Source organism: Polyodon spathula, chromosome 18, assembly GCF_017654505.1.
Source record: "Polyodon spathula isolate WHYD16114869_AA chromosome 18, ASM1765450v1, whole genome shotgun sequence".
NCBI lineage: Eukaryota > Metazoa > Chordata > Actinopteri > Acipenseriformes > Polyodontidae > Polyodon > Polyodon spathula.
This window is the reverse complement of record NC_054551.1, coordinates 34695327-34718755: the sequence shown is the minus strand read 5'-3', so window position 1 is coordinate 34718755 and position 23429 is coordinate 34695327. Positions and strand designations below refer to the sequence as shown.

General features: G+C 41.5%; 2 protein-coding genes and 1 pseudogene across 3 annotated transcripts; 1 reads left to right on the top strand and 2 right to left on the bottom strand.

The window, feature by feature from the left end:
* Positions 1-1372: 1372 nt before the first annotated feature.
* Positions 1373-10418, bottom strand: LOC121294100 (vasculin-like protein 1). Of its 2 annotated transcripts, none has more exons than XM_041217667.1 (12): positions 10210-10418; positions 7227-8152; positions 6751-6865; positions 5672-5801; positions 5089-5384; positions 4628-4700; positions 4298-4494; positions 3804-3944; positions 2911-3069; positions 2515-2639; positions 2177-2279; positions 1373-1772 (listed from the first exon to the last, which is right to left on the bottom strand). In XM_041217667.1, exons 3-12 carry the CDS (start codon positions 6808-6810, stop codon positions 1623-1625), a joined length of 1434 nt encoding a protein of 477 aa, XP_041073601.1. In that variant the 5' UTR covers positions 6811-6865; positions 7227-8152; positions 10210-10418; the 3' UTR covers positions 1373-1622. The 2 variants fall into 2 exon arrangements, with proteins under 2 accessions (XP_041073601.1, XP_041073602.1); XM_041217668.1 differs by lacking the exon at positions 10210-10418 and adding an exon at positions 9673-9753.
* A 118-nt stretch (positions 10419-10536) lies between these two features.
* On the top strand, positions 10537-12005 carry LOC121294101 (annotated as a pseudogene).
* A 1702-nt stretch (positions 12006-13707) lies between these two features.
* LOC121331260 (intracisternal A particle-promoted polypeptide) lies at positions 13708-22680 on the bottom strand. The gene is made up of 10 exons (XM_041278533.1): positions 21584-22680; positions 20918-21298; positions 20572-20783; positions 19831-20050; positions 19287-19442; positions 18808-18975; positions 18015-18152; positions 17365-17487; positions 16908-17128; positions 13708-15738 (listed from the first exon to the last, which is right to left on the bottom strand). The coding sequence occupies exons 2-10, from the start codon at positions 21228-21230 to the stop codon at positions 15514-15516; spliced, it is 1776 nt and encodes a 591-aa protein (XP_041134467.1). The 5' UTR covers positions 21231-21298; positions 21584-22680; the 3' UTR covers positions 13708-15513.
* Positions 22681-23429: the final 749 nt, after the last annotated feature.

Genomic DNA, 23429 nt, shown 5'->3' with positions numbered 1-23429 from the left:
GTGTGACACCAACTGCGGCTCACATGCAAAAGACGTCCGTGCAAGACTGACCCCCTGCGGCGTACATGAAGTAATGCATGCGTAGGTAAATACACTATGTCGCTCACAGATCTGTATACACAATAGAGCCTAGAGCTTTAATGCAGTGGATATTATCAGCTGGGTGTTTTAGAGCACGGGGTACATGGATCCCGACGACCTCTCCCGAGTCTAGTAGGAACCGCTGGACTAGTCTCGAATGAACTTAATGCAAGCTAGCAATGTTCTTGCATTCTATAGGTACTGCTGTGATGTTATGTCAAGTCTTATATGTGTTCATTTTATTTGAATGCATTTACAGCTCCTTTACCAGAAACTGGTAAATAAACTGGGTTTATTATAAAACTATTTGCAATTAGGATTATTCTACTCTTCAGGCTATACCCACTCAGGTACAGCTCAAAGGTTGGGTGTGGGTAACGTTCTAATGAGGAGATTGCAACCTTATGATTATTAACATGGACTTCAAGCTTAACATTTAGCAAAACTCAAAACAATAGCAATAATAATAATAAGAAGAAGAAGAAGAAGAAGAAGAAGAAGAAGAAGAAGAAGAAGAAGAAAGAAGAAGAAGAAGAAGAAGAAGAAGAAGAAGAAGAAGAAGAAGAAGAAGAAGAAGAAAGAAAGTATATCAAATGTGCAGAACATGGTCTTCTGTAGATGAATGCCAGAGGGTTGGGGGTAGAGCCCTTGCACCCCAAAACATGGGCAAGCCCAAAATCTAGTGAATAAAGTACATACAACCACACAGACACAAATGCAGATTATTGGCAAACTGATGCAAAATATTTATTCCAAGTTTTTTTGTTTTGTTTCCTCGATGCAGTATTTTCTTTTGTTCCACACCTCGTACAGAGAACTCCATACGTGACACGCCTTTTTACCTTTTCAAATCTGTAAATAATGTTATCAAAATAATCTTAATCTTTGAAAACTCACAAAATTTTATTTTATCGTATTTTACAATCCACCCTGAATATCAAGGCTGCAGGAAGAACGTGCAAAAAAAAAAAAAAAAAAAAAAAAAAAGACATTAAAGGGAGGAGCCTAAGAGAAATTTACAGCGGTGTCAAACAACAAAAAAAGCTCTTATTTAAATAACAAAGCCTTTTAACCTTTCCAGCAAAAAATAAAATAAAAAATTCAAAAAGCAATATTGAATCTGGTTATTAGCAGTATTTAAAACACAATAACATCAATATTCATTATCCACGTTGATTGTTTCAGCACACTGCTAACTCGACAAGTTACTTTTAATTGATTCAAAGCCGGTTTTGCAAAGTTTCAGTATCTCAATTCCTATTAGTTTTGGTTTTGCAAAAAAAAAAAAAAAAAAAAAAAAAAAAAAAAAAAAAAATCCAGTGTGCATTGCCCTTTTCCTAAATATTCAAAAGACGTTTCAGTGAAGCCTAAAACTGGGGCAAAAACTAAAATTAATGAAAAGGAAAAAAAAAGCTTCACAAGCCAAAATTTCTAAATAAAAAAAAAAACAACAAAACAACACAAAAAACAGTGGGATACGATTACTTTCCCTTGTGCATGAAAAAAAGCCAACAAAGAGACAGCAAAAGGTTAAAGCCACGTTAGGTTTCGTCAGCCGAGGTCTCGCTGCTGCTGGTTTCTGTCTCTGAGCCCTCTTCCAATTCCAGTGGGCTTCTCCAGTGACCAAGCTGAAAAGCACTGCTGTTGTTCTTCAAGAGGAGTCCGTTCTTTCTAAAGCCATTTTTCTTCAGCTGAAATACATTTAAAAGAATACAGTTCTCAACCGATCATCATTTTTAGATGTATTATTATTATTCACAGCAAACATGCTGCACAGACATAGACTGTCCAGACCTGAAGCCCCCTGCTTCCAAGAATATACAAAACAGTTGTGTGTTTTGCTCCAGCATCATCTGGATAAGGAATTCCTGTGAATGGGGTGACTATCATCCGGAAAACAAAAAAAACACATGCCTGAGGTCATAGGTCAATGTGGAGCGTACAGTAGGTTGTGAAGAACGTCAGCATCAAGTCAGCATCTGAAATGGGTTATGAGACTTTGGCAGCAGGTCCAGTGGCGGTGGGTGGTGGGCTTACAAAAAGCATGCAAGCAAGCTGCTCTCTCGGGACACACTCAATGAAAGCTGCATCGTACCTGCTCAGTTTTAGCCTGAAATTCTTTCAGCTCATCCTCAGTCAGCGGCAGACAGTTCTCATCGTTTTCTGGGTGCTCCTGCCACCCCATGGCTTTCAACAACCTTGAGGGGAAAAAAAAACAAAGACTATTTAAAGACTATTTAAATATATATATATATATAATTTTATATATCTTTTATATATATACAATTTAGCTGGAAGCAATTTCTTTCTAGTTTCATGCTGCTAAATTGTACTTTATTCCTCTCTGAAAATCTGCTTTTGCACTTGCTTCATGTACGCGTGTGTTTCTAATGCACCAGTGAGACAGCGGGGAGGATATTTTGAGTTTGTTACCTATGCTCTGCTTCCAAAGAGCTAGACAGGTGGTCAGTGTCTGAGTCGCTGAGCGAGAGAGAAAGACCGTTCTGATGGCAATTTCCTTCACCATATTCTTTTGGTTCAGGTGTACTACTTTCACCCTGAAAAGGAAAATATATACTTCAGATTGATTGGGGAAGGAGGGAGGGATATGACTAACATCCACAATTAAAAGTGGCCTGAACAGCAGGTAAGGGAGCAAATTATCTAGAAAGCAAAACATTTCAAATGATCCAACACCAGAAAGGATTGACCAATGAAACTTTGCAAAAAATATTGTTGTATGAGAATCCTAGTGTCTGCGATGACAAAACTAAAAGCTCGCCCTCACTTGAACCGCTGTCATCCTTAATGCATACATGAGGGACTCACTTCCTCCTGGGCAGAGGGGCTCTGGCAGGCAGAGACGCCCCCGTTCCTCTCGTCCTTCAGAGCCTTCAGAAACTCACTCTTCCTGTCAGTGCTGCGGCGCATCAGCCTCACCAGGCGAGGTGGGTTGATGTCCATAGGAGGGGTGGTGCTGGAGGGAGTCTACAAAAACAAGATGCAAACCCTCGGTCAGGAGAATAGCAAGAGGTCAAATTAAATACAGGAATGGAAATAAGACTCCTACTGCATTGCACTTTCACCCATTCCAGGTTTTACTACAAGCTTGATTAGCCTCTGTGTATAGGTAACAAGCACAGGTGTGCTTTAGTAAATGCCCAGTAAAACCAGGAGTGGATGAAACCACTATGCAATGGAAGTCTTATTTCCATCCCTGAAATAATTGCCTTCTTGAGTTTCTTGTATTTTTGATAGGCAGAGAGCAAAAGTCCCAATTTACCCATTAGTCACCAATTTTTTATCCAAACTTTTTTTTTTTTTTTTAATCCTTACAAACTGTTTACTCTATGGGCTGAGAGAAGTTGCCCTACCCAAAAACCCCACATGTGCTTTACAAAGTATAGCACAGATAGCATGGTATAATTCCACATGCAGTGACCAGAGGGGTTATATGAAGTATATGAAGCACAAAAAAAAAATCCATCGCTCAGATTCGTTATAAAGGAGTAACCTTTCCGGGCATCATTTAGGACAAACAACATGGAGTCAATCTGGGGTTTTTAATAAGCCACTCTCCTTGATTTTATTGAGCACCAACTCAGTACAGTCAGAGTAAAACTTCCTATTGCAATCCCTGCTCTTGGTCAGTTTGTCTGGATGAATCTGACATGCTGGAAGCAGCAGGGATCCTCAGAGCAATGCCTCCGCTGGGCTCATACCTCCTTCAGGGACGTGTGACTCGAGCTGCTCATTTGAACAAGAGGTTTGGTCGCGGATACGGGGCTGGTGAAGGCGGAGTCCCGGCCTGAGAAATGTAAACCGGATTTAATTTCCCTTCCATTGGGTTTCCATGGACCTGCCTGCACCAGGAATTAAGAAAAAAAAGAAAGTTAAAAAAATAAAAAAATAAAACATTTTTTTCCAAGACCATGAATGAACGAATGATAGACAGTATATATTATATATATATATATATATATATATGTGTGTGGTGTGTGTGTCATTATAATATATATATATATGTATATGTCATTATATACTATATATATATATATATATTATATCTCACACACACATACACATACACTCTCCCTACAAAGATCCTGGAGGCAAGTCTTTACCAGGTGAGCCATTCGGGGACCAGTCAGCATTCTAAGAAATACATTTTTTAATTCCTTGACTCAGACTCACACACGCACACACACGTACACACCTTAGTTGGGGGAGCTGCTGGTTTGGGCACCAGGTTTTTGTAAACGCTGGGTCCGGTGACGTGGGTTTTGTTTCCGTTTGCAGGGAGGGGTCCTGCGATTGCAAACCCTGCGCAGAAAGCAGCAGAGGGGTCGTCTTTCGAAACCTTCTTGATGACCAGCATCTTTGAAACGCTCTGCTTGGCACTGGGAGGGTTCTCTTCATATTAAAATAAATGAATCAAGATTTCAGAATACAAATCAGTAGTTTAATTGGTGCAAATTAAAAAATAAAAAAGCAGGCAGTTTATCTATTTATTTTATGAATCTGGACAGTATTTAAAAGCATTTACCCCACACTCCAGCTGGGGTCCCCAGAGGTCTGCTCTGGTTGGTTTGTTTTCCTGCTTCTGGATTGAGGGATGGCTGTTATATTCATGCAAAAAAACACAACATTAAATTAGAATTAAAGAATGTTATAACAAAACTGCATTGGTTTTATCTCTGCTCTGCTTTTTAAAAGAAATATACTGTGGCTACCTATTTTAGCTCCACAGTGCACTGCAATGGACACAACTGTGGCCATAACCTGAATGAGACTCTGACTCTGTTTCACTGATAATGTTAAAATTAATAAATTCAAATTTTAAAAAAGGCAGATCCTTACCCAATTCAAACCTAACACAAAAAGCGAGGTCAGTTAAATTGCTTTTCCTGGATTTAAAATCTTAAACGACTTGTTGCAAAAACGTTACAACCTGTAAAAACACACATTCCTGTCAGTCAAGCTTTAAGAAAAAATTCTCATCCTTACAAAATCCTCTTCCATGAACTTCAGCTTCGCCCCCTTGGGGCCCTTCTCCCCCCTGGCCTGGGCAGCCTGCTTGTCCTGGAAGGCGGGCCCCTTGCGGGGGTGCACGCTGCCGTTCCCGTGCCGCTGCGGGGCGCGGTGGTGGTGACGGTGGTTCACTGCCTCGGGGCCCCGCGGCGCACTATGCCAGCTGGAGTTCTCCTTCCAGCCCTGGTTACTGATCAGCCCAGTGTGGGGGCCTTTCGAAACACCAGAGTCCACCGAATCGTGTCGGAGAAGGGAAGGTTGTTGCCAGCCATCTGATAATAAACAAATAAAAAAAATAATGCTGTTAAACATTTTAAGATATTTCTTAGGCGTTTTATACCAACCTCCATGAATGCAGAATACATGAAATTTGCAAATCCTTGCACAGGTTTTTGCAATATATGTGTTCTCCTCCTAGACCTCCAATCACTCTGATCATTTAAGCGTATATGAGAGCTCTGGTGTGCCTAAATGAGGCATACCTTAGCAAAACCTGGAATGACTTCCACATGAAACAACTGTACAAGCAGTGATGGCATTGAAATGTCATCAGACCCACCCCCAGTGGTGCGAAGAGGGCCATGGTTAAAGAATCCATCGGAAGAGTTGTGTCGTCTGCGGCTTACTCCAAAGCGGCCCTCTCCTCTGGAAAAGTGCTCTCCATGTTTCTCAAGCATGGGTGCGGGGGACTGTGGAGGAAAACGTACAAGAAATAAAGTTAAGACACTAATGGCTTGTGTACAGCAGGTACTTCATCATGCATTGTGGTCCACTGACAAATCCTTGCTAGCAGTAATGAGACAAAAAAACTAAAACAAAGTAAATGATTCAGGGATGGAAATAACACTCTTATTGCACAGCAGTTTTACCCATCCCAGGTTTTACTATGAACTTGATTAGCCACAGCATACAAGTAACATGCTCAGGGGTGTCTTATTAAACCAGGAATGGATCAAGCTGCTATGCAATGGGAGTCTTATTTCCATCCCTGTAATGCGATTGTAGACACAAGTTTAAGAATTAGAGGGTGATATGGAGCTGGGGAAAGTCATCACAAATTTACACTGCTATACTCTACACATAGTAACTTAACAACCAGCAATTACACCAACAACAAACAGAAGGGTAACCCAAGGAGAAAAGCCCACAACCTCTCTTTAGTGACAGTTGTTTGTTTTTGTTTCTTCTCTTATTTGTTGATAAACTATAAACCTGAAAGGGTGAAGTGCTGACACAAAGCAGGAGCAATCCTCATGTTTCAAATAACTTTTTATCTACAAAAAATGTTTTTCATTTTGGTCCCGTTGCAATGCAGTCTGTGATCGATACTGCAAAAAATTAAAAGTCCTTGTTATGTTTCAAGGGATCACTTTTCAAGAGTGCATCACAGACTTAAACTTATGTGCAAGTACGAGGATCCAGTGTGGTGGGCATTTTACATGAACTACATCTGAATATCAGTACTGAAGTGGGAATCAAAGACTGACAGTGATGGCAGTGCCTTGGACCACTGCACAGGTTTCTCAAAGCAGAACTGACTTGTTTGTTTGGTTTTCATTAGCTCATCCCAGATCTGCAAATCATACCTCCAGTTAAATACCAATAAACTGGTTAAACCTGGCTTCTCACTTGCTGTACCTTGGCAGGCTGGGGTGTAGAGAAGTTAAGCCAGGCAGGAACAAAGTCATGCTGCGCCATTTAGGTCCAGTGTCTCCAGTCAGTGGAGTGAGGCATCAAACCTCATGGCCAGGATCTATGGTGAGTGATGAAATACATAATTATTTGATTAAAAGGTGTTGCACAGAACTCTGCTGAAGACAAGATGTGGGGGTTCCCAGCCTGCCCTGTCAGTTTCACAACCCAACGTGAAGAGTCCACTTGAAACTGGTCTGTTCTCTAGTAGCCTTGGGACTACTATATTAGTCAGGTTTTGTGGAACCAGCCGTAGATACTCAATTGTACATTCTGGAGTAAAACAAAGTCAAGCAGACATATGTTTTGTTTACAGCCTTCATCAACACAGCGCATTCATTTTAACAATTAAATAAAGCACAATGAAGAAATAAATGCAGAAAGGAAAACACATATGAGAGAGAGAAAAACCCACTGCTCACCCAGAGTTCGGGCTCTGTAGTCCAGCACCCTCTTGCTCTGTTTTCTGGATGGCTGATTGGTGTTGCCGAGCGTCTGTGGGTGACGTAGCGGGTGTGCGATGCAGGGTACAGCTGCCAGGACGGTCGCTCGTTATCCCAAAGCACCAGAAGCAGCACTTGGTGCCAGCTCTCTCTCCCTGCTGCTCCCTCACCTACTCATTTTATACTCTTTCAACTCACACGAACAGAAAAAAAAAAAAAGATACAGGCGGAAACCAGAGCCCTGCTTTATGGAAACCTCTGTTCACCTCATTAAACTACTTTTGCAGAAAAAAGGGGGAAAGGAAATTCCACAAAGCGGACTGTCAACTCACATTACACTACTTGGCATCGGCCGAGTTTTTACACTTTTACTTATACAGCTTGCATTCTAAACTGGGTATGAGAGAGTAAAATGCAGATTTGCTACAACATGTCCCACATGTTTTGTTTCCTTCGCTAGTACATTTTGAAAAAATTAAATGCAGTCGTCACTTTTTTGTTTGTATCAAACTGTTAGCATTGCTAAATTAAACTGGGCGTTAACTGCAGTCGAAAGATGGATTTTAAGATTAACTAGCTCACTCACTCATTATTTCCCCCCACACCAAGAGCCTAAGTTCAGATTTTATAAACCAACTTTCCAATGAATTAAAAAATATCTCAGCACTGCCTCTTGGGAGTACAGCACAAGCATTAAATAATTTAACAAATGGTATAGAAAAGTTGTTACAGCTTAGTCGTTTCAATTAAAAAGAATAAACGGTTATGTAAATCTTGCACTGCTCTTTTCAGTTGTTAGAAAGGTTATGAAACTCAGGTAAATTTCAACCAAAGCTGCTTCTTTTTATCCTCACTGATGTTCAGGAGCCTGTCCAAAGTCACGTTCTTCACGTTGCTCTTATTTTCTGAAAACAAATACAAAAAAAAAAAAACTGCAGTTACCTGAAACAAGTGAGCATATGAAACCCTACACAGCAACACTGTATAGTCACAAATGTTACTCAAGTTAAAATGGTTAAATATGCAACAGACAGGGGGTTTCATTTTAACTTTGGTCCAGCATTTGAGCCACAAGACATCTTGCCTAAATGATGTGGTGGGGTGTGCTCCACTACAGCACTTACCCTGAATGAAGTCACGAGGTGTGCTCCAGTACAGCACTTACCCTACAGGTGACGAATGGCTTAGAGAATTGGAAGAGCCAACACAGCAAGACCTGCATCCATTTAAAATATTACAGCTTATTTAATAATGAGTGGAATGTTTTCTACAGGAGCAACACTGTATATTACATATTCATGGCTAATGCTCTGTTTAATAGGAAACAAACACAATGTTTAAACAATTGTGTTACCCACCCTTGTAATCCATGTATGACAGTCCAGTAAGGCAAAAAAATAAAGCATGTCATCTTGTTGTCCCTAATCTCTGCAATAACTGTTCTTGCTGCAAATGCCATAATCAGGCTAAAACTGCTGCTATTGAAAACAAATCACCCAAGCTGATGTAGAAAGGGCACATTCAACTTGTACACATTAAATACAGGTGCACCTCCTCCCCAGTGTCTTTCTTTAGATTGCTATAGTATGCATGTATTTAGTTGATATATTTTAAGCATGGGTTTATAGAGTAAATGTGTAAACTACAGTGCTTTTAAAATCCACATGGGGCATTATGACTTAATAACTAATCTACATGTTACTCCATCATTTTTATGCAGCTGAAGCACATGGACTAGTTATCTTACTAAAAAAAACAATCCTGGGGATGACCAGGAAAAAAATAGAACGCAAAGCCATTAACCAGAAACTCCCAATGTCAACTGAGAAAAAAAAAAAAATGCATTTATAAAGATGTTATTGTGATAAGCAAACGGCCTATATTCTCAGTCAACGTTAATTTAATTGTCATTTAAAAGTAAAATAAAACATGCAAAAACATCTAAATGGAATAACGTTTACAGCAAACTACCTCCTTAACATAATCTTACCATCTACATATTTCATAATAATACAAAAAATCAACTTCATTTAAAACAGTTGTCCTTTAAAATTGTACAGTATGTCTTAAAATGTTCCAAAAAAATATCAATCCATACAATAGCAACTTGTTGCGTTGTATTTATTGTAAACATTAGACAACTGTAAACAAATACAGACGAATTAATCTTAATAAAAGTACAAATTAAAATAAAAATCTTCAATAAAGTATTCAGTCTTCAGTTATTTTTAGGCCATTCATTATCTGTGTTTAAACAAATCCTTGAACAGCACCATCCCTACTGCAAAGCGCCCGTTGCGGGGCGACCCCAGACATTGCGTTTGGATTCCCCGAGAGAATAACAAACACCCGCTTTGCTCTCGCGTTTTATACAGCTGAAGTAAACAAATGTTTCTGACCCCCCATCCTACTAATAATAACCGACCTGCTCCAAAATGGCTGCCCTGCCCACTCTCCGAGGATAAACATCTCGCTGCACATGATTTCTGCACACACACACACACACACACACACTCACACACACACACACACACACACACACTCACACACTCACACACACACACACACACACACACACACTCACACTCACACACACACTCACACTCACACACACACACACACACACACACACACACACACACACACACCCACACACACACACACACTCACACACACACACACACACACACACACACACACACACACACACACACACACACACACACACACACACACACACACACACACACACACACACACACACACACACACACACACACACACACACACACACACACACACACACACACACACACACACACACACACACTCACACACACACACACACACACACACACACACACACACACACACACACACACTCACACACACACACACTCACACACACACTCACACACTCACTCTCTCACACACACACACACACACACACACACACACACACCTCTCTCTTATTGCTCAGCGGGGTTTCACTCGAGGGTCCTGTCTGGCTTGCAGTCCTGTGCAGTGCAGTCCTGTGCTGTGCTGTGCTGTGCTGTGCTTCGTGTTTCCACGCTGTGCAATGTCCCACGCGTTGGCTTGCTCTTCGTGTTTCTGTTTTGTTTTGGTCAGTGTCCAGTGCTGCCAGTCGCGCTCGCTCCTGTGTGGATCTGACTCGCTCGATCGCTCCTCTTCTGCTTCTCACCCTCCAGCGCTCTCGCCCTCAGGAAGCACCAATCGAACTCAGAGATGATCGTGAGAGTCACGTGACCTGCACCGAGTCTTGAGTGCTGTCACCACTGAGGGCTCAAAATAATAATAATAATAATAATAATAATCATCTTTAAAGCAATTTGGTCACAATGGTACATACATAGAGAATGTGTACTGTACATTTAGAAACAGATACACGTGTAGTCATGTGTCATAGTCATGTGTTTTACCTGACCTGTGTGCGGGCTCGTCAAATCCTATCCTATACTGCTCTATCAATTACTGAGTTGTAGTTATTTATTTATTTGCGTTTAGTAACATGCGATGTGTCCTGTGGCGAACACATGATACGGTACATATTGCTTAAATAAATTTTGTCAAATCTGACAAGTTTAATTACTTGTTGTTTGCAACAATTAAAGAAGGCACGTTGAGTCTCAACAGCTGTTAACAGTGGAAATGCACGGTGGGGACCACAAATACCTTTGCACTTTTCAATAAAACGTTTCTATGCTCACTTGTGACCCCAGCGCAGCCCAATCTGCACGTCTGTTTCATTTATTGTAAAATAAACAAGCAAACAATCATATCCGTGTTAACAGAAGGTAAGCAACTATTCTTGCTTTTAACTTGCGTGATTGAGTAGTTGTATACAGTAGTTACTCTTCCAAGTGTCGTAATAGACTGCCTTTCAGTTATAGTGTGTTTTATTTTAGGTTCAGACGCTGGTCACCCGCATGCTCAAGAAATCAGTAATGACCGGCGTGGCTCCCCAGCCCAACTCATTCCACCGCCCCCAAGCTCAAAGACGGCTCTTCGTTGCTCACTGCGCTCAGCTTCCATACCGGAGACCAGCAGGTGCCTGCATGCTTATCAGAGGTCAGCAGTTTCACTCCTCCACTCAGTCCCACAAGCAGAAGAAGACTCAAGAAGAGCCACAAGCGCGGGAGCTGGACCTCTTGGGGTACGACATGAAGGATTTAGTGAGGGACCCCAAGCCTGCACTGTACCTGGGCCTCTCCAGCTTGATCCCCTTCGTCTCCACTCCGCTGCTGATGGCTGTTATGGAGGTGTACTGCCCTGACAGCGCCTCCATTCTTTCTTTCGTCGGTGGAGCTCGCTGGGGGTTCACACTGCCAGAGGGGAGCCCTGCTAAGCCGGACTGGATGAACTTGGCTTACAGCGTGGTGCCTTCACTGTTCGCCTAGGTAGCGCTCCTGTTCAGGGACAGCATCACAGAATCATCTCTGATGGTGATCATGGGGCTGGGAATGGTGTTGCACTATGACCTCTCCCTCCTCCCCGGGTACCCTAGCTGGTTCAAGGCCCTGAGGACCATCCTCACCTTGGTAGCTACCTTTTCGCTGGTTGCGACTCTGATCATTAAAAATGTGTACCTTGAAAAAACACTTTCAGAAACCTTTCAGAAAAACAACTGATAATTGTCTGTAGCTCTCAGGCAAGTACAATACAACAAAAGCCAATGGGTCTTGTGTCAATTTTGTGAAAATAACAGTTTAACAAAAAAAATAAAAAGTTTTGTTCCTGGGTAGTAAGTGTTATTTCCTAATTGCTTATGCCACAAAAGTATAGAACATGGCTATTATTCCCCACAAACTTTGCTTTTGTGACCAGGACAGTGATATTTCAAAATATCACTATTTCCAATGGGAAAATGGGAAAATGTGTGTCTTTTCGTCAGAAAAAAACAACATATGAATCCAAATTAACATGTATTTATACTAAAGTAATACAAAGATGACTACAAAAGATTTAGAAGTGAGTAGTTTTTCGAGATTTACAATTATACTGTAAATATATTTTTGTCATTTTTGTATTACTTTAGTATAAATACATGTTAATTTGGATTCATATGTTGTTTTTTTCTGACTTTATGTAAACGAAAAGACACACATTTTCCCGTTTTCCCATTGGAAATAGTGATATTTTGAAATATCACTGTCCTGGTTACAAAAGCAAACTTTGTGGGGAATAATAGCCATTTTCTATACTTTTGAGGCATAAGCAATTAGGAAATAACACTTACTACCCAGGAACAAAAATTGTGTTACACAGGGTAATGTAAAGATATTGATATAGCCCTGTAACATTTTCTTTTTATAGGAGAAATAAAAAAAAAAAGTTGAGCTCATTCTTGAAATGTATTTGTTACCAGGAAAACCCCCAGTGTGATTTTCCTTGAAGTGATTTAGTTCAGGGATTGACATATTTATAAAACCACAGTACACCTGGAAATGCTTGGAGTTGCAATGCATCTACTGGCACTATAATGAGTTATCACCCCCCGCTGGGGAAGGGTGATTTGGGGCCAGTATGCAAGTCACACTTTATGAGGTTATATTCTTTAGGTAGTAAGCATGACTGCAGTAACAGCTGCCTCTGCTTTTGAAACTCAGTACACAGAAGACACAAAGCCCAAGTGATGAAAAAAGATTACTTGTATCACTGTAACAAGTGACATTTTGCATTTTGAAAATAAAAAGTATTCACTTGGTCATAGCAATTGCCAGTTATTGGCAAGCTTTAATTGCAGAACAATGAATGTGCTTAAAAAAAAAAAAAGAGCCAGATACTGCAAAAACTCAAACTCAACGCATTTTAACACTTCTTATTAAAATATCACACTTTAAAAGATATTATTAATGAGGTCTGCAGACTTGGATTAAAATCAGCACATGAAGTGATGTTCTGTTAATAAGCCCATTAGAGCCCACTTTACTGCCAAGTACCTTATTTTAGAAATCTAATCTACTCAAGTTGTCTAGTACAATACATTGCTGTTACAGTAAACATTAAATACAGGGTTGCAGAATATGGGTACGCTAGGTTTTTTAGATAATAACCAACATAAGGTATTTTGCTTATTTGCAGACTAAAGCAGCCCACAATATTGTAGGTATAGCAGACAGGCGTTTTAATGTCTAAACGTTCACACAGGGTCTAGACTAGATCATTTACAACACTAATCACATCATTTCTGCGCCACTGGCAATTACGAGAGTGCTTAGAATCTCATGAGATGTCTCGGAGGATAAAGCACTGTTGTACTGTGATCAGGAAAGGATCTCACACAGACACGCGCTGGGCTATTAAATCAAGGGCTCATGATATGTTTATTTAGGGTTTTTTTTTTTAATCAATAGGGCATTGTGAACTGAGCCTGAAATGCTGTTTTTATTTTTTTAAAGGAGTTTCTAATGAATTTACCCCCCCCCCCCCCCAAAAAAAAAAAAAATAACAATGTATTGTTTTTTTTTGTTTGTTTAAATACCAGGCGACTGTTTCAATAAAATGCATTCATCACTTTTAATGTGAATGCTTGATTAATCTTTAGAAATACCAAGTGACTGTTTCAGTATAATGCAGTCATCACTTTTAAGCTGATTTAAGGTATTTCATGAGAAGGCTGTCTTTTATATTTCATGTTTGTTACATTTAATTTCATTAATTGGTTGACGAACAATTTAATCGAGTAAAGCTAAATTGTGAGAATTCTCAAATTGATTTAAACCCCTACTTATAACCTAAATAAAGTGTATTCATAAAGCAAGCATGGACCTTTAGTGAAAAGATGGGAGTCAATAAGGAAATACTTTTTTTTATAAGTAAAGGTCAATAATTTCCATGCCATAAACTACAATGGTAGGGTTCAGTGTGCCTAAGTGTGCCGGCTGACATTGCTACACAAAGGCATGCAGCTACTGGCTCAGCTCAATGGAGGGCCAGCCTAGTGTTTCTTTTCCTTACATAATATATGGGCCTATTCACAAAATAACATTTTAGGCTGTGGTTTTTTTTTTATTTCAATAAAAAGAGTCCTTTGCAGAGCAGTCATGAAAACACTCCTTAAAGATTTTGTGAATGAACAGCATTGTTGCCCCGTTGCAGCTGCCTCAGATACAGAAATGACCTTTTCTACTGTAACTGCTGGTGGTTGCACAAGACCAAGCTGCTGGAGCTCACATTAGGAATAGATGGCACGAATGCGCAACAGTGTGACCCATGGGACACTGCTTGAACGTGATGTATAGACATCCTGTACCATGCACAGTGACTTTAGTTATTTATAGAAACTCTGCACATCTAACCACTGTGAATGTCTGACTAACCAGGAATGCATTTTATCACCCTTCCCTCGTGTAAACACTTTATGAGCTGTATTCACAAACCCTGTTATTTGGTTATATTCTACATCTTCTCTTTCTTAGCAAATGCATCTGCGTAACTGAAAAGCACAGCACCCACATCAGTTCCCTGTTATACAGCAGCATTAAGCAAACTCCAGTGCCACACTATATACACATGTTTTATTTTATACTAAGAGCTAATGGATTGTACAGTTTGTGATGTTTTTGCTGGTGCAAGGGGGGGTGTGTCGGGTGCCCTTTTATATCTGGAACTTTAATAGAATGGCACCAGAAATTAAGTAAGTGCCGCTGTATGTTTCAGCTGAATCTACCCACTAAGTTTTATGGTCTATTGTTTTCAGTTCGCTGTCAATCAGCACACTTCTGTGCATTCTTAGTAGTAAATTACATTACAACCTTTTGAACAAGTTGTGACCAATGCTAGCCTCTTTCTTTTCCTTTGCTGTGTTTGTGAAATGGACCAGCCCATGTGGCTCAATCGTCTCAATTCTCACAGTAGATCAGTTCCATTGTACAGTGTATTGGCACTTAACCTCACTCCAATGCACTTGAACTCTCTCAGCAGTCATTGGATAATCTATGGTCCAGCCCGTCCCACCTTGGGTCCATTAAAAAGACGATCTGGGATTGTATGTCTTTCAGGCATGGACCACAAAGCTCACACAAGTAAGAATTATACAATGCAACATCATCCACTGTAAAACAGGCCAGGATTTGACCCAACAAGGACCTAGGCTCTTGAGGAGTGCTTTAGGAGTCCATTGTATCACTCTCTCTGATACTACAGAGAGGACTGCATTGGTTGGCACCAGGACCGGTATCAGACTCCTCTGATTAGCCCTGGGTTCTGTCTGAGTGTGATTTCATGGTTATCAGTTCCTCTCAGGTCAGAGCACAGCCACCCCCCCGTCACAGCGGCTGGTTATCATGTTCCCGATCTCCGTCCAGGTGTCCAGGTGGGGGTCGTAGATTTCCACAGAGTCCACGGTGACCGGCGCTGAGAAATCGCGGCTGGATGCACGCCCCCCCACCGCATACAAGAGCCCGTTCACTGCTGTGACTGAGAGTCCAGCCCTGGCCACGCCCATCGGAGCCACCTCGATCCACTTCTCCTGTGGAAAGAATCCGCCTGGGTTTATTTAAACAGGAAGCAGGATCAAACCGACAGCAACTGTTTGTTAGCAGTCCCATCCACATGTTGGGTCATGTATGAAAAAGCAACATATTGAGGTAAGAAATATTTCAGCACCGCCCCAGCTCTAAAAACTGTATCCGTGAGAAACTGCTAATACACTCTAGTAGAACTCTACTAGAAACAATGCAGTTCGTTCCCTTTGCTCAGCGTGTGAAAGCACTTCATGTTAAACCTGATCAGGTGTGTACAGCTTTCATCTCACAGGCTTCTTTCCTCTTGCAATTCTGTGCCAGCTGTGAGATCAGCATCATCAGTTGCCACTTAACTATCTAATGGATGCTGGGAATGCAAACATGTGAGCTATAATATAATATTTTAAGCAGATAGTAAACTCAGTAAGCAGGTCTATAGATCACCCCTGGGGAAAGCCACAGTAGGGTTCATATAAAGTTAAAGAGTAGTATTATTAAGATCCACCATAGTTTAGATCGTTAAAAAAGCCCCATAAACGTCATGATCTCCGCTAATATTGACAGTTTTTATCTTGAGATATATATATTGTGAGATAGCAGGGAGGGGGTTAAAATCCTTCCCTGCTAAAAACCTTGTGAGAATGCACATTTGGGTGTTATGGGGTTTAATTGTGTAATTGTTTTATTGTTTAGTAATCCCCTGCACCTGGTGGTAATTGTAAATTAGAGCCAGGTGCAGGGTATTTAAGAGAGGCAGCCAGTCTGTTCCAGGCTGCTGCTGAGAGAAGAGCTCGACTGTGTGAGCGAGCAGTCGTATTGAGGTATTGTGTGAGGATGTGTTTTTGAATGTTTGTGGCAGGTAAACGGTTTAGCTGTCCTGCGTGATAGTTAGGTTCCTGTTTATGTTTAGTGAGTGCTCCAAATAGGAGCTAGGTGTTTGTTTTGTGTTTATTTCATTTTGTGTTTATTAAAAGTGCGTGTGAGCGCTGTTTCAGTACAATCCTGTGTGTTGGGTCGTGATTCAGAAGGGAGAAGAACCCGTGAGAGCCTGTGTGGCGAGCAAAAAGGTGACTCTATATATATATATATATATATATATATATATATATATATATATATATATATATATTTTCGGACTTGGTATATTAAAAGCACCTCATAAAGCTTGAATTACCTCCTCCGGTGAGTACTTTTCTACTGTTTCAAGGGAGCCCAGAGCCTCATTCCAGCCGCCAACAGCGTAGACGCAGTCGTTGAGACTGGCCACCCCCACGTACGCTCTCCTCTTTGACATCACTGGCAGCGCACGCCATCTCTTAGAGACCGGGTCATACACCTCGGCGGAGCACAGCTCAATCCCCTCGTCGCTAATGCCACCAATCACATAGATGAAACCTTCGCAGTCAGAGACAGACAGATTTCTGTTAGCAATACTTTACAGAGAAAAATCCCATTGAGATTAAATTTTACGTTAGCAAGGGTGTCCCAGATTAACAAGCAATTGCAGTCTATAACAATGAAAATTCTTGAGGTAAATGTTATTCTACTAACTAGACAGGTTGTGGGTTTTTGGTATCAGGCCAGTCAGTATATTATAATTCCTACTGTCACATTTACACTGAGCTCCTTACCCTGTAATTCACAGCAGCCGAAGTAGTAGCGGGGCACGGCCATGCTTCCCACGATTTCCCACTTGTTGTCCGTGGGGTCGTACCTCTCCATGGTTTTCCCGATCTCTGATCCAATCCACCCCCCTGTAAGCCAACAGAGCAATGAATCACACAGCGCTCTGTCAGGGGTCTGTGTTGCATGGCACGCAGGCATGTGTAGCACAGAGAGTTCAGCTCATTACCTAAATGCACAGAGCACTAGCACTGCAATGAATCACACAGCGCTCTGTCAGGGGTCTGTGTTGCATGGCACGCAGGCATGTGTAGCACAGAGAGTTCAGCTCATTACCTAAATGCACAGAGCACTAGCACTGCAATGAATCACACAGCGCTCTGTCAGGGGTCTGTGTTGCATGGCACGCAGGCATGTGTAGCACAGAGAGTTCAGCTCATTACCTAAATGCACAGAGCACTAGCACTGCAATGAATCACACAGGGCTCTGTCCGGGGTCTGTGTTGCACGGCACGCAGGCATGTGTAGCACAGAGAGTTCAGCTCATTACCCAAGGCATACAGAGCACTAGCACTGCAATGAATCACACAGGGCTCTGTCCGGGGTCTGTGTTGCACGGCATGCAGGCATGTGTAGCACAGAGAGTTCAGCTCATTACCCAAGGCATACAGAGCTCCATGGCAGGAACACACGGCCACTCCACATCGCGGGAAGTTCAGCGATGCCACCGCAGCCCACTGCTTAGTCACAGGGTCGTAACGCTCTGCGCAGTCGAAGATCATTGAATCTTTCTCCCCTGCGAATTACAATTCATTCAGGTGTTTATCCATGAACTTCATTCGTTGTACTACAAAGCAACTAGTTTTGTATGGGTTATGATGACTTCATTATGGTCTAATAAAAATATAGAAAGGGCCAATTATTAAAGATAGCACAAACAGGGATGGAAATAAAGCTCCCACTGCATGGCGGTTTGATCCAGTCCTGGTTTCATTATGAGTTTAATAAGACACATCTGAGCTTGTTACCTTCACACTAGGACTGATCAAGCTCATTTCAAAACCTGGAATGGGTGAAACTGCCATGCAATAGCAGTCTTATTTCCATCACTGTACAAATTATACAAAATGCATAAAAACACATTTGAACTGATGGAAAAGTTACTTTTCGCACTTTTGCATTTGCTCTGAATAATAAAACAACAGCAACAAAGACTTAAGTCTGTCTTATGAAATAAACCAGTGCTGAACATATACACAGAACAGCTCAGACTGCAAATGCAGCGATGTTTTCCTGTGTCTAGTGCTTAATTTTATTGATCTATCTTACATATGTATGTATGAAATTGCCTGCTCAATGAGGTATATTAATGTGAGGTAAAGGATGCCTTGTTAAGGGGCGCCCCCTGTATAGATCATTAACACGGACCCTTTGTCCTTTGGGATACCCACCTCCAATGACGTATATCATGCCCTCCAGCACTGCCACCCCGAGCCCGCTGCGGGCCTGGTGCAGAGAGGACACTGTGGTCCAGTACTGGCTGAAGGAATCGAAGCGCTCCACGCAGCTCAGTGCCCTGCTGTCACTCCAGCGCCCCCCTTGCAGACGAGTGTACCCTCCTGCAGGGGCAGAGAGAGAAACAGCCGCACAATTACACTGTAGCATTCTGCTCTATATAATATCTCAGCATCCAGAACATATACCCACATTTTCAATCACTCACCCTTGTGCAAGAGCTTTCATTAATATTACAGGGATGGCAATAAGATTCCCACTGCATAGCAGTTTTAGCCATTCCTGGTTTTACTACGAGTTTACCAAGACACTCCTGAGCTTGTTACCTGATGTATGCACTGTGGCTCATTAAGCTTGCAGTAAAACCTGCTCTGGTTATGGAAGATGTGATAGACTGGGAAGCAGCATTAGTTACCTATGGCGTAAAGATATTTTCTTGCCTTTCTTCGGGGCCTGATCTTGGCTGGCTGAAGTACGCTGAACATCTTGTTCTCTTTAGGTGACTTGCTGACTTCTGTGTATTCTTTCAGGAGGGTCTGTAGCGCCACCCTCAGACTGAAATCTGAAATACCTTCAGGAAGCAAGAGTTGGAAAGATTTAAGAGACTTTTTGGAATGAATAATAATAATGATAATAATAATAATAATACATCTCACACACACTTAATCATTTACTCTGACTGTAACCAAGTTACAGTCAGCTCAGCTAATGAGGTATACCAAAGAACATACTGTATATAAAAAAACCAGGAGGGCTTATTTTAAGGATCTAAGCAGTGACGGATCTAGATACCGCCACTCTTTAACTCTTATTAATCCAGCTGGCGTTTTCCATACAGACCCACTTATTCTTTTATTATTATTAGTACATACACTAACGGTTTGTGAAAGTTGGGGAGCTGTGCTTTGTGTGTGACACCTCCAGCGCTCTGCCCCGCGGACGGTGATAAGAAGCCTCACCCTCGATGTATTTGAAGAGCCGCTGTGGGGAGAGCAGAGGGAAGCGGATGGGATCCAGCACCTCCACCACATGCTTCTTTCTCCTGGCCACGTCTTTCAGGACCCAGTTCATGGCTGCGATGAACACCTGGTACTCGTCCTCAATACGCAGCTCCTCGCTCCGCAGGAACTTTACCAGCTGAGCCTTCGCCAGACCGGGAAACTCCTCCCCAGCGCACACCTGCCATGGAGCAGAGCACAGAGATCAGCCGAGCTGACACACCAGCAGACTGATCAAGCACCAGGGGTTCTGACTCGCTCACTGACTGACTGACACCTGGGCCTGTGCTGAGCCGCTGCTAACACTTAGATTTTATGACTGATTATGTGTTTTTTTTTTTTTTTTTAAAACTCTTTATTGTGTTTGTTGTTTGCTGTGGGGGTGTGAGCCTCTTGCCAGCTCGTCATTGTAAATGAGAATTTGCTCTCAATTGACTCATATGGATGAATAAAGGTTTAGACTGATTGATCGATTCCACAAATCTGCCATCTCGTTTTCACACTGTCACATTTCTGTATTACAGAAAGAAAGTAAGAGAATAATAAGATACTACAGCGCTCGAATCCAAGGAAACTTATAGCAGCTAAACATTTCGACAGACGTCTTTTATAATACCTGACCAAAAAAAATAAAATAAAGCTTTGCATTGTGTCCAACTTGTTGTATAAAAGAATGACAGTACCACACACACACACACTCACCTCTAGGAAATGCACATGAATATAGTTCTCAGTGAATGCCATCATGTCAAGGCAGGCGATCTGTTCCAGGAACTGGTAGATTCCTACGCAGTTGGAAGGGTCCATCTGCACTTTGAGAAACTCACAACAGATCTTGACCACTTCGCTGAGCTGCAGCATGTCTGCCGTGATGATCAGCTCCTGCACGTTGTCCACGGTCACGTTAATCACGCCTGTTTCAAAGGGAGCAAAAACAATCAGGGCGTCTCTGCTACTGCATCAGGTAAACTTAAAATGGTACAGTTATGCACGCAGTGACTGAAAGGGGTGGTGGGCGCTACAAGATAACAAGCTGGGCACCAGTTACCGCTATATATAAATTCCAGAAGCATTTCGAAGACGTCAGCTTCCACTCCTAAAATCTGAACGATGTCTTTGTCCGCTTCTCTCATGCCCCCGGTGAACAGTGCTGTGAAATAGGGGCTGCTGGCAGCCAGGACAAGCCGGTGGACGCTGAACTGCCGCCCCCCGACCAGCAGCTGGACGTCACAGAAGTCCTTCAGGATCCTCATCCTGTTCATCTGGGCCAGGATGCGCCGCGCGTACTTGTCTGAGGAATAATGGGTCTGGTGCGGCGTGGCCGTGGCACCGTCCACCTTGGACTGATCCACACAGGCCATGGCTCTGCGGCAGGGTGGTCTTACAGGCAGCAGCAGCGTAATCACCAAGCGACCGGCATAGTTCTGATCTGAAAATAATAACAACAATAACAACAATAATAATAATACGGGTGGAAATAATTCTCATATACTGTAAGTCTCCTATTGCACAGCGATTTCACCCATTAATTTGTGAAAGAAAATATGACAAGAAGAAAGTCTTGTAAATATTGTAACATAGCGGTATGACAATATCATCCATATTGTAACAGCTGACTGTAATGATGCGATACAGTCAAAACACATTGATTAACACAACTCAGATGTTTTAGTGAATGCCAGGGTTTTAGGGAACTCATTTAATAAACTCATACCTTTAAAACACACGGGGTTTCATCGGTTTAAATAAAGCGATAACAACCTGAAACCGCCGGGCTGCTTGACTGTCAGGATGAAAACAAACCAGCTCTTCCGCCTGTCAATCCGCTCTCTCTGAGTCCGCTGCTCTGTTCTGAACAGGCACAAACAAACGCGCACAGAGAGGACGCTCTTGGTCGATTCCTTCCTTTGGGGAATGCAACCCCGCTCCGCCCCAAAATATACCCGGGGTTGGCAATGTCATGATCTGGGTTGGGTATAATACTGCACATAAGAAGAAGGAGACACATCAGCTAAAGCTTTCTTTGGAGAATGCAAACTAACTGGAAAGTCAAAAAAGCATGTTCACGCTGTAGCTGAAATCAGGGTTAGGCTTTACTCCCTTCTATTCAGTGTTGGGGAGTAGCGAGCTACTTTTTTGTGTAGCTTTGCTGTAGCGAGTTATTTTTATTTTACAGTAGCGAGCTATTTCTTTCCTGCAAAATGTAGTTGCCGCTACCGCTACTTCAGCCGCTACTTTTTCTTAATTATTTTTCAGAAGATAAATAAATAAACTGTTTCGATAACTCTGTTGCCCCCGAATGTGTTCATTACTGAGCATTGTGGACAACTATCACACTTCCTAGTTTGTGTGTTCTCTGTATAGTTTAGTAGGCTGGGCTATCAATAGGGCTTGGAGTTTGTCACGGAAAATTTGGACATAAATCACGGAGCAGCCACGGTGAATGCGCTCAAAATCACGGAGAAAATGACAGAGGGAGAATAAAGTCACGAGGTTAAAAAATAAAATAAAATAACTGTCTTTAATAAAAGCATATTGCGGGGTTGGTGCGCACAGATGCAATAAAGAAGGACGAGATAAGCAAATTAAATTTCAGTGTGTTGCTTTTTTATTTGCTCTGCAACGGTGACTATAACAATAGCATCTATACGTGCTGAACTAAGCAGAGAATAAAGATGCAAACAGGGGAAAGGGTAAGAGACGGCAAGTGTAACACACCTGGGGTGAGAAAAACACGAGGATCACACAAAGAGGGTTGGGACAGACAAGAGACATGTACATTAAATTAAATGCAACCGTACAACAATTAAACAAAAAGTGGAACAGTCATTTCAATTAAAAAGAGAAAACTTTTCATTGTATGCCGGGCAGCGAATGCTGGCAGTTAGTATAACACACACACACACACTGAATTTATGAACTGTTAACATAACTTTCAAGACGTATTTAATTGAACAGCTTAGTTTGACTCAGAATTTTTTTTCTTCTCGTGGTGAAAGAGTTCACGTTTTCCAGAAGGCTTGGAGTACAATTCTTGTTATTGCTTTATCTGATGATGTGCCAAATGCAACGAGAACAGTATCGAGTTAAACTTTGAGGATTTAAAATTAAAAGAGAACTTAAAATTGAGGATTACAAGATTACATCTTTATTTTCTAGAAATAATAATATATATATATATATATATATATATATATATATATATATATATATATATATATATATATATATATATATATATATATCGATATATGGCTATACGTATAAAAGGATCTGGATTAAGGACACAGAGCTGTTGTTCAGTAGATGTGAACCTGTAAGTTAATGTCATAATGATAACCATAGTATCAGCCAAAACTCCACAGTTCTGAAATACAGGTTATAAATATGTTAAAATCATAGTATCTTTTCATTAGTGGAAAAGTAGCTTTGAAAGTAGCAAGCTACTTTTTCCAAGTAGCTTTAAGTGTAGCTAGCTACTTTTCTTGTCAGAATATCTTGTAGTGTAGCTAGCTACTTTTTCCAAGTAGCTTCCCAACCCTGATTCTATTATACTGTAG